Source organism: Silurus aristotelis (assembly GCF_946808225.1).
Source record: "Silurus aristotelis genome assembly, chromosome: 20".
NCBI lineage: Eukaryota > Metazoa > Chordata > Actinopteri > Siluriformes > Siluridae > Silurus > Silurus aristotelis.
In genome coordinates, this window is record NC_139593.1 from 21,636,962 (window position 1) to 21,648,982 (window position 12,021).

The 12,021-nt window shown below is 36.1% G+C and overlaps 1 protein-coding gene across 2 annotated transcripts; it reads right to left on the reverse strand.

Annotated features, from left to right (window-relative positions):
• Positions 1-1,668: 1,668 nt before the first annotated feature.
• LOC310715482 (interferon-induced protein 44-like) lies at positions 1,669-5,324 on the reverse strand. Of its 2 annotated transcripts, XM_083521935.1 has the most exons (7): positions 5,240-5,324; positions 4,783-4,816; positions 3,895-4,090; positions 3,438-3,587; positions 2,592-2,763; positions 2,208-2,308; positions 1,669-2,043 (listed from the first exon to the last, which is right to left on the reverse strand). In XM_083521935.1, exons 3-7 carry the CDS (start codon positions 4,015-4,017, stop codon positions 1,876-1,878), a joined length of 714 nt encoding a protein of 237 aa, XP_083378061.1. In that variant the 5' UTR covers positions 4,018-4,090; positions 4,783-4,816; positions 5,240-5,324; the 3' UTR covers positions 1,669-1,875. The 2 variants fall into 2 exon arrangements, with proteins under 2 accessions (XP_083378061.1, XP_083378060.1); XM_083521934.1 differs by lacking the exons at positions 4,783-4,816; positions 5,240-5,324 and having other exon boundaries at positions 3,895-4,152.
• Between the last annotated feature and the right edge of the window lie 6,697 nt (positions 5,325-12,021).

A 12,021-nucleotide genomic window follows, 5' to 3' on the forward strand; every position in this document is an offset into this window, starting at 1 on the left:
CTGGCTTTTTTACCTGTGTGACTGCCTCCCTGCTCCCAGATCAACACAACACACTAGCTTGTATTGTCTGTTCCACAATTGCCCTGCATGTCACATAGATTTAATGCCAGCAACTGGTTGTAACATGTCCATGCTTAAGTAAATTTCAACATGTATTTTTCTTCTTATTTAACATGTACACAGACATTTCATAAAACAGTGGGACCCCTAAGTCATGGAATTTTATTTTCTTAAAAATGTGTAAGAACCCTGTTTACAAACCCCCACCTCTTTTCTCAGACTCTCACACACATCTCATATACACACACACACACACTCACACTCCTTGAAAGAACATAATTCACAGTAAACTGAAAGTGAGTGTTTGTTTTTGATCAATTACAATGTTAAATTTGCACTTCGTGGGCTGCTGCACTTTGTAGGTGGGGCATTATGCTTTGTATCTGTGGAGTTATGCTTTGTATTTCTTGGCTTTGGAGTTGTTTTTAATAGTCTAACTATTCTTCTCTACTTCTGTAATAATAATATATAAAGCTATGTAGTACATATGGAACAATATTTAAAGTTAATTATTTTTATTATTTGTATCTGGTATACAATTGTGTAACTATTGAAAACAAATAGAACTTCAGACATAACTTATTTGAAGTGGATTATATTTATTAATTTAAAGACAAAAAGGTTACTTAAGTCCAGGGTTCAGTCAGCATAACTCCGATAATTTCAGTACAATGTTACCTGTATCATTTGGCAATATGTTGCATATTCCACAAGAATAAGATGCACTTCTCAGTGTGTAGCATGGTCTAGAGAGTATCCCAGGATTTCCGGGAATAAATAACAAGTTTAGGACATTAAGGTGCTGATTTTCGTTTTTTTTCCCTCAGCTTTGAGTAATGTAAGTTTTATAGGCCAATATCAAGCCTCCCCTTTCAAGGATCTCTAAGACCATAGAATGGATTGTAGCACAGCAGGATATGAGCATAGCATATAACATATCCTTAGCATAGTCTTATTACAGCTCTGGTAAATGTAGTAGATGACCTACAGCTGGCTTTTGATAAGGATTGTATCTCCTTGTTTGTGAAACTTAATATTGATGCAACATTTGATAAAATAGTTAAAAATAGCTTTACCTGAACCAGAAACTGGAAAGTCTTTGCAAAAATGTGGAGCTTATTATTAAGAGCAAAAGGGGAACAATTTTGGAATGTAATCTTCAAGTATGCAGAGGTGTAATTTAACAGTTGTCAACATAGATTTGGCCACACACTGTTTACGTGACCTTGACATGGTTTACTGTACACTGAATATGAATGTTTTTTTTAAAGCTGTTATCAGAATACTTTCACTTTCTTTTTTCCGAAAGTCACATGGAACTCTGTAATCTGCCACATCTTCAGCTGCTGTTGCTCAGTAGTTTGAATTTAAAGTGCTCTTGCATTAAATCAGAAAACTGCACCTTTAGAAAAGAGCAGTTTTTGCAAACAGAAAGTAAAAGAAATGTTTTTATGCCATTTGCCTATTTGACCATCTAATATAAACTTAATATAAATATAACATCTGGGCTCTATTTGCTGGCTCTGAATACAGCAAGTGATAACAGACAAATGAAATATTAATTCAGTTTATTACATTTATTTTTATCTGTATATTTTATCTGTATTTATAACGAATAGAAAAAGTAAATAGAAAAAACAGCAAGTGCCTTAATACAAACAAATGAAAAACAAAAACACTATTGAGGACATGTTAACAGTTTGTTGTATTGTTAGTTGGTCACTGATACTCAGAAAAATACATATGAAAAGTGGACAAAACACCTCTAAATCTCAATTCCTTAAAAAAAATATAAAAAATACATCAGCAGGTAACTCACATGTTATCATTTTCAAAGTAATTTTGAACAATCTCTGCAATTCCCTTTAATGCTGTCAAAATAAGTACATCTTTTTTGTCATTCGTTTCATTTTCTTCATAATAGCTACTGACAGGGAAGACACATTTCAGTGGTGGACCAAGTGTTTGGCTGCACACCTCCATCTATACAAAGAGGGAATACAACTAGTTATGAACAAATAGTAAAAGATAATAACAAAATTACATTGTAATTTCCACAAGAAAGTGAAAAAACGAGAACAATTATGTGCTAATTATTAGAAAATGAATTGCATATAAAGAACAAGATCTGTTTCAATGTTTTCAACCTTTTGTTTAATTTTCCTGCTTGTGTAAACCTTGCTTGGATCCTCCTTAACCAGGGAGCAGATTTTATCTATTTTTGTCATCAGAACCACATGAGGGATACCTGGCAACCACAGGTAAAATTAAAATGTAGGTATTTTTGTTATTTTGTGTCATTAATAAAACTGACACCACAGAGAAGCTATAAGAATCCAAAACTCATAACAAAATTATTACTGCATTATTACCCATCAGCCCCATCACATCACATTTATGTTATGCTCTAATAAGTTACACCCCTCCTAAGTTCTTATTGCTGTATGAGTCATTAGGTGCCCATATGCCCATTTTTTGCATCAGTATGATGATGTCATTTATGTATAATATTTCATCTTTTATTTACTTACCCAAAGAAAGAGCTTCATGTCTGACTCTTGTCATCTTCTTCAAGGTATCGTTACCTAATTGGGAGATGGTGTCTGAAGCCACTACAGTCACCAAGCAGTGAACTTTATCATTATGACTGGGTTCTTTTATGTAGTATGGGTTGTCCGTATTCAGTGGAGAAACTGGATTAAACTGAGGACAGGAAAAAAAAATGGATTTACAGAATCATCATTAAATAATACAATACATTTCTTAAAGAGGGTGTAATTTAATTAGAAGCTCATGAGTTCAAACCCAAGCACTACCAAGCTGCTGCTGCTGGGCCTTTGAGCAAGTTATTGACCCTCAAATTCTCAGCTCTTTAGACATGTCCTTTACATTCCCTCACCTCCCCAAGATTCTTAATAAATAGTGATCAGTATGAGGTAGTCTACTGTTAATAATTTAACAAATTACAGTGCATAATTGAGCAAAACAGCAGTTTATAGTTTCATACTGTAAACTATACAGTATATATGTACTATGTGGCAGCGGGTGCATGGATGAGCACTGGTTTGCCTGCCATGTGAAACTTAAAAATATGTGTACAAATTTGTTGTATCACTATCATCATCATCATAAGATACACAATTTATAAGAACCATTGTAACTTAGGGACCATCTGTATAAATATTGTAACTCTGAAAAGAGTATCTGCCAAATTCTGTAAATGTAAACGTTGATTAATAGCATGAATATTCTAACCTACTGCATCATTAGCTGTATGTCTGGAGTGGTTTGTGTTGGCTGGTTATACTCTGTCCTGTGTTGATATCTAAAGCACAGATGAATGATTCATTGGATTTTTTTTTTTTTTTTTTTCCTACCGTATAACCTTCTTTAACGTGACCCTCCAGGGCTTTAATGATGTCATCAGGATAAATTCCATTTTCCTCAGAATCTTCCAAACCCATAACATCATTGATGACAAAAGGCAAAATCGCACCGTTTACATCAGTGATCTTGTACGTTTTATACTGCGAAGAGAAAAGAATGGATTTAATTTTCATATTCCCTGCGGGGGGGTGGGGGGGGGATTCAAGAAATGTCCGTGGTTCAGAAAATACAGTACATTTTTCAGACACTGTGCATGCTGAATAGTACAGTACATGTATTGTACAATAGCTGAATATTATTGACACACTATGATTGTAATATGTGTGAGACATGACCCAAGTTTTTTTAGACTTTTAATAATTTAGATCAAATGTTTATTTTTTCCTCATTATTAAAGCAACATAATGAGAATAATCTTTTCTGTACATCACAGTAAAAAGTTCTTACTTTTTTTGTACAGCTTTTTCCTGCAGACTCTTCCTCTGCCTTGTTTACAATTTTTGCCTTGAAGACGCTCAGCACTGAGTTTATGAAGCAGGATTTTCCAGCTCCAACTTGTCCATAAAGCATTATTCTGAAATAGCTGAGTTCTGGACGGTTAAGCGGAATCTCGCGTAATTCAGATTTCAGGAGCTCTTTTGTGCTGTTTAGGAGGAAATAAGGTTCACAGTTTAAAATAAATACAGGTAAAATAGTTCTTTCTGAGAGACACTTTTAAGGATTTCATCAACCAGACAAATGTACATAGTTTTTAACATTTAATCAGATTGCCTGTGCCATTTTAGCATATTCAGGTTCTTGGTTTAAAGAAATACAATGTAGCTTTATAAATCTCCAAAATTTAGTTAAAAATAAAGGTTACAAAAGGTTTAAATGAACAGACATTTGTTGTCTTCCTGTCTCCAGTTTTTCCCCCAGTCCCCTCGATCACTTTTAGGATTTCTTTAAGGATTATATTGTGTTTATCTGCATCCTTTTTCCCCATCTACCCTGACTAGTTTCCCAGTTCCTGCTGATGAAAAGCAGTCAACAATCTGATGAGACCACTAACATGTATTCAGTTTGATGAGCAGTGTTTTGTTCTCATCAGAACAGCGATCATGTTTTCATACTGTTAAATATTCCATATGTTCCATATATTCCAATGTTTGCTGATGATTTGTTTTACCACCCCAGTATTTGCTTGGCAGTTCGTGTGATATTCCAGCTGTTTTCTCGATGGTTGTTGTGTTATTTTTAGTGGTTGATGGGGTGTTTCTGGGTGAGTGGTATTTAATCTCAGGTGGTTTCAAACATTTGATGATGACACATTTTATGGACATTAATGCAACTTACGCCCAATGTATTGTCCTCCATGGCTTTTCAAATTCTAGGGAAAGAAATGCCAGTTTTGCATTAATATGAGAACTCTAACCAGCCTGTATGTTTCCAAGTCAGTGAAAATACAAAGTTTTCAGTACCTGGACCTGGTTACTAGATGCCTACAATTTGTGATTATATTTTGTTAACACAGGCATTGTACTTGTTGTTTTTGTAGAGGAATAGTTTCTCAGTGAAATTCTATTCTACCCATAAAGCAATAGAAACAGCTGTGTGTGATATTATACCTGTTTTAAATCATGTTAATTCTATGCTTTTTCTCTGACTTTTATTTTGTAATAAAAAAAATTTTCAAAGTTGACAAATTATAAGGGAATAATAAAACGTTTCAATATATAACATTAAGTTAAACACATTGAACATCATCACACAGGTATTTAAAAAGCTACGGTGTCTGTCTCTCTAAACTCACCTGGAGGTGGAGGAGATGGAGGAGGGGAAGATTTGGACGAAGACTTTCCCTTTTTTTTTTTTCAGTAATTTCCAGAAAAACAATTCTGATGTAAAAAGTAGAGAATATAGAAATGTTAATTCCAGCAACAACAATATAAATGTAGTCAAAACCAAGAAATATTCTGAAATTAACTTTAAATATTCTCCTTGAAAATATAACAGTATTTCATTGGGTCGACTGCAAAGCTTAGTCGCTCACTACATTTATACTCCTCTCTCTCTCTCTCTCTCTCTCTCTCTCTCTCTCTCTCTCTCTCTCTCTCTCTCTCTCTCTCACTTACTCTCTCACACACACACACACACACACACACACACACACACACACACACACACACACACACACACACACACACACACACATACACTTGCTTTATCCATGAAGAACACAATTTAATAGTAACTGAAAGTGAAAGTATTTTAGACCATCAGAATTCCAACTTAACTGTTTAATAATGACTTACACTTTATTATTGATTCATGTAAAAGCTGCCAAAATGTTTGCCAGGAAAATACATCAGCTGCTAATATGTTACTGGTCTGGACTGTTAATCATGAAAATGTTATAACTGCCAATCTGTTGTTCAAAGCAAGCTCTAATTCTGCATATATACATTTGCACAAAAAAAATATTATATTCACAATTTCTTATCTGAGCTCTTCTCCTCAACAACTTTGTTGAGAAGAGCTCAGAGAGCTTGTAGAGGAGAAGAGCTCCAACCCCCATACTAATCTGCAACCAGGAGTTTCCCTGTTTAAACACAGATGTAGTACTGTGAAAACTCATAGAAAACCACCAAAACAATCCCAGGCTTTTTAGTACAGTGGCTAAATTAACTACAATTCAGATATCTAACAAGAATATTCCATCACAGTTTAGTAGTGAGGACTTTAGGAATTTCTTTACTGAAAAAATGTAAAGTATTATAAACACAATTGTGGAGGTCCAACCTTTGAGATCATCTTGTGATCCAATCTCACTTAAAACTCCACAATTACAACTACACTGCTGTTTAAGCACAGTGTTGTGGGTGATGTTGATATTGATCTATAAATGCATAAAAAAAAATGGTAGAATCCTTTTTAAGTTGCAACATTAAATACAGAAGAAAGAGAGTGAGTGTTAAACTGTCACTGTGCCTCATCACTCCTGCCTGTTAAGTTCTTTATATAAAAGTTTTCTGCCCCCTTTTTCATTAAATCAATACCAGAAAAAGAATGATATCTTGATTTAAGTGTCTGACATGGAAGAATGAGTGTCTGTACTTACCAGGTGAAGTTAAATGTTTTCTTTGCCTAAATGTTATTTCTTTTGGACTATCTGATGGTTTATGCTTGTCTAGAGTGTGGTAAGACTCCACTAAGCTGTTTGTCTTCCTCCACACTAAGCACCGCCCCTGCAGCCAGTCTCAGAAAGTCAAAACAAAACAAAATAATCATTTTAATACTGTAAAAATACTGCAAATAAACTCGATAAAAGTATGCACACCTGAAAGTAGATATTACATTATAAATGATTTGCTAAATATAATAATCGCTTTGTTGTTTTTTCAAGTAAAATTTTGGTGGATCTTTCAATTTGCCTCTTATAGCATTTTGGAGCTGACCCTTTTCAGCTGTCTGCATATGCATTTCATACCATCTTTAAAATCATAGAAATAAAATCATAAATTTGGTGAATAACAAATCTCCAAAGCCTTGCTATAGGGCAAATTCTTTGCAGAATGTTGAATGTTTATTTATTTTTTTTTCCTGTATAGTTTCAGTTTCTGTTTACTGAAAGTCAGGGGATTTCCAGGAACACCTGGAAATCTGGAAAGTACCTGTAGATCAACTGCTGTTGCACAGTGGTTTATAAGTGCTTTTGTATTAATGCTAAAAACGTCCACATAGAAAATAGCAGACAATGCTAAGAGAAAGTGAAAAGATATGAAAAAGATATGATGTGAAAACAAAACATAAATGAAAAAATCGATGACCTTGTTCAAAATCATAGCAGTTTTATTCATACAAGACACTGTGCTAATAAGGTTTGATTATTATTATTATTATTATTATTATTATTATTATTATTATTATTATTATTATTATTATTTGTTTGCACTTTTCTCAACACATCAGTATTCTTAAGTGAATAAGGTGCAAGTGTCTATACACTAGGGGATGTAATATAGTATATAACAAATATAAATTTGTATCTCTAGTTCTTTATTTTTTTGACGCATGTTACTATTAATATTTGTTTGATCAGTGGGTGTGGTCTTTTTACTATGTCTCAAACACTGTTAAACAAAAGCGTCACTAAAATCTTTTTTTGTAAATGAGCTTTTCTGTTAAGAGGGACAGAGCATGTAGGACGTTTTGAAGACAAGGTGAGGAAGGTGTGATTGAGATAATTTGGACTTTTGCAGAGGGACATGGGATACATCGTTAGGAGAATGCTGAGGATGGAGCCACCAGGAAGAAGGAAAAGAGGAAGATCAAGTAGGAGGTTTATGGATGTGGTGAGGGAAGACATGCAGGTAGTTGGTGTGAAAGAGGTAGATGTAGAGGACAGGGGGTATGGAGACAGATGATCCGCTGTGGCGCCCCCTAATGGGAAAAGCCAGAAGAAGAAGAAGAAGCATTTCTGTTTAAATTCTTTGTGTTCATTATGTGCCAATAGTTAACTGTGGGCAAAATTCAACAAAGCCTATGCTCAACTCTGAAAATATCTCTGAATGTGTATGAAGTGTTGGGTGGTAAAAATGTTTCCGTCTGATACCATTGGATCATTACTTGTTGCATTTTTATTTACATTTTTTGTATTTTGGAAAATTCATAAACATTTCTTTCACCTCACATGATGTTCTCTGTGTGTGGTACTGGTAACTCGCAGTTGCAGCTAGTACTTGTGTAAACTCAGGTAATGTTGATTTCATGATAAAAGGGTTGGATTGAGAGAGATTAGGAGCCTGGACGTGCATAATGTAAAAATGTTAGACATTTTGTGAACATGTGAGAAGCAGCACTATGTAGCCATGCTAAAAATGCAAAGCACCAGTCTGCTGTTGCAGCTGCATGGTTGATCATTACCAACCCAATCACTGGCTTTTTCACCTGTGTGACTGCCTTGACACCTGCTCCCAGATCAAGAACACAACACACTAGCTTGTATTGTCTGTTCCACAATTGCCCTGCCTGTCACATAGATTTTATGTCAGCAACCGGTTGTAACACAGCCATGCTTAAGTAAATTTCAACATGGATTTTTCTTCTTCTTTAACATGTACACAGACATTTCATAAAACATTAGGACCCCGATGTCATGGACTTTTGTTGGAAAAAATGTGTAAAAAAAACCCTGTTTACAAACCCCCACCTCTTTTCTCAGACTCTCACACACATAATTCATAATTATACTGAATTATACTAATTAAACTGAAAGTGAGTGTTTTTTGATTAATTACACTGTTAAATTTGCACTTTGTGGGCTGTAACGCTTTCTAGCTGGGCTGTAATGTTTTGTAGCTGGGGTGTTGCGCTTTGTAGTTCGGGTGTTGCTCGTTTTAGCTGGGGTATATAACGCTTTGTAGGTGTGGCGTTATACTGTGTAGCTGTGGTTGTAAAGCTTTGTATCTGGGGTGTTGAACTTCGTGGCTGGGGGTGTAAAGCTTTTGTATTCCCCTGCTTTGAAGGTGTTTGTTTTCAATGGTCTAGCTATTCTTCTCTACTTCTGTAATAATCATATATAAAGTTATGTAGTACATATGGAACAATATTTAAAGTTATTTATTTTTATTATTTGTATCTGGTATAAATAGTTGTGTAAATATTGAAAACAAATAGAACTTCAAACAGACTGATTTTAAGTGGATTATATTTATTAATTTTAAGACAAAGTAATCAGAAACACAAACCAGTTATCATTTAAGCATAAAACATTAGATTTATTTAGATAATATCTACATTACACCTGCTAATAGTTTATATATATGTATTTATATATAACACAGGATGAATAGATTTACAAGAACATTCAGAAGCACTGTCTAATATGCTATCTATGATGTACCTTACATTTTACACTTAATCTTTATTATTATTATTATTATTATTAATATTATTATTATTATTATTATAATTATTATTGTTATTGTTATTATTGTTCTGACACTTTACACCAGTATAGAAGTGAAAAAACAGCCTTTACTCATGCATGTGAGAAGAGTTTATTTCTGCCAGAGCATCACTGGCAAGATTCACAGTCTGATCAAGTGCCTTGAGGATCAGAACATCTATATAATTGCCTGTGTCCACCTCCTTGTGGTAGTTATTCACAGGGAAGATGTTGCTCAGTGGAACAACCAGCAGATTACTACACTCTTTCATCTGTAAAAACACCCAGATGTATTAAACAATAAAATAGCAACACTTGGGAAATATTTTTTAATTCACACTACCTGCCTATTTTATTTTGTCATTTTGTGGGGTTTGCATTATAGAAATGTTAGAAAAATTCACTGGACTGAATAAATATATATAAAATAAATAAATATAATGATAATAAGCTGTCATTTATTTAAATGTTCTCATTTATTTAAATGTTATTTAAATGTTCTCATTTATTTAAATGTTCTCTTCTAATAATGACAGCTTATTATCATTAAAGTGGAAAAAAATAGATTTGATCAAACAGATCTGGAACGAAGTGAAGCTCTCTGCGGAGGCCTGGAACGGGGCGACGCCCTTGGCGAAGACTGGAGGCTGAGCGACCTCCTCGGTGGGGACCAGAGACACGGCGGAGTCCAGAGGCATAGCGACGCCCACCACGGAGGTTTGGAGTGGAGTGACATCCTCCAAGGAGGTCTGGAACGTAATGACGCCCTTGACGAAGACCGGAAGCTGAGCAACGTCCTCTGCGGAGATCAGGGGCTAAGCGACAGCCCTCGGAGGAGTCCAGAGGCCAAGATCAGAGGAGATCAGAGAATGAGTGACGCTCTCTGCAGAAGGTTAGAGCAGACACTGTGGAATGATGGTGCCCTCGGCAGGATTTAGGAGTGCAGTGGTGCCCGATGGGGGTCCGAGGTGCCACAGTGACCACGTGGGAACCCAGGAAGGCAGTGATGCCTGTGGCAGTGCCTTTGAGGTATGTGACTTCGAGGTATTGGGGGGGGGGGGGGGGGGGGCATCCACGGCGGAACTCCGGAGTGCGACGGCATTCCCCTGGAATGGCGTTGCCCACTGCAGCTGTTAGGAGCACGATGTCGCCTTCAGAGGTGCTTCGAAGCGAAAGTAGGATCCTTGGATTGCGACAACACTGTCGGGTGAACTTTGAAGCATGACGTCGCTTTCAGAGGTGCTCCGAAGCATGGCGTCGCCTTCGGAGGTGCTTTGTACATGACCTTCGGAGAAGCATGGAAGTGCCACACCGCCTTCTGGAGTACTTGGAGGCGCAACGCCTTTCAATAAAACTTAAATAGTTTATCAATGAACAAAATATACAATAAATGCAGAAGAGAAATCCATATAAAATTAATATCAAATTACCCTTTGCCTGCGAAACAGCATCAGACAGAATCAATGATGTGGAGATCAGGACTAGTGGTGGCCAAAAGTATTAATCCAAGAACTCCATGTTCTTTTCTAGCTCTTAATGGCTTTGGCTGAATTGTTCTCCTGCTGCAGAATAATTTTGGGGATAATCAGACGCCTCCCTGGTGGTACTGCATGATGGATCAGTATCTGCCTGTATTTCTCAGCTTTGAGGACACCATTTAATCCTGACCAAAACTCCAACTCCATTTGCAGATATGCAACTTGCAGGAAACTTCCACCATGCTTCATTTTGCCTGTAGACACTTATTATAGTTATATTCTCCAGTCCTTTTGGCAGTTACTTCCTCCTACTACAGACAAATACTTGCAAACTTGTAATTTTTGGACTCATCAGTTTAATGAAATGAAATTCATTTTTATTTATATAGCGCTTTTAACAATTAACTTAGTCTCAAAGCAGCTTTACACAGATAATGTGGTGATTAAAAGTGAATATGTTCTTTATAAGTAAGTTTGTGGTCACTGGAACCTCAGGAGCATGTTTAACTCGAGAGAGAGAGAGAGAGAGAGAGAGAGAGAAGAGGCGTGACAGGAAGAGAAGGATATAGATTATTAAGTGTCTTTATTGTTGTATGAAAGGTAATATCACTGTACAGTTTGGCAAGACTCGCTATGGCAGCATAACTAAAAGAGAGAACCAGAAGGTAACACCCACATGAGGGATCTATGGGATAAAAGACGACCCACCACACCACCGTCAACAAACCTGACTGAATGTATGAGTGAGGGGACGACAGCATACAAATATCCCAGTTCACCAAACACTCTATATCCATGCTCCCTCCAGATCTGTGCCTTTACCTAATAAAAAATCTACTGATAAAAGGCTTGACTAAATAAATACCTTTTCAACCTCAACTTGAACACTGAGACTGTGTCTGAGTCCCGAACACTGTTTGGAAGGTTGTTCCATAACTGTGGAGTTTATAAGAGAAAGATCTGCCCCCTGCTGTAGCTTTTATTATTTGAGGAACCAACAGATAGCCAGCACCTTTTGATCTATGTAGGCGTGGAGGATCATATTGGTACAGAAGTTCACTCAGATACTGCGGTGCAAGACCATTAAGTGCTTTATACTTTAGTAGTACTATTTTATAATCAGTGTGAGATTTAACTGGGAGCAGTGTAGATGATAAAAACAGGGGT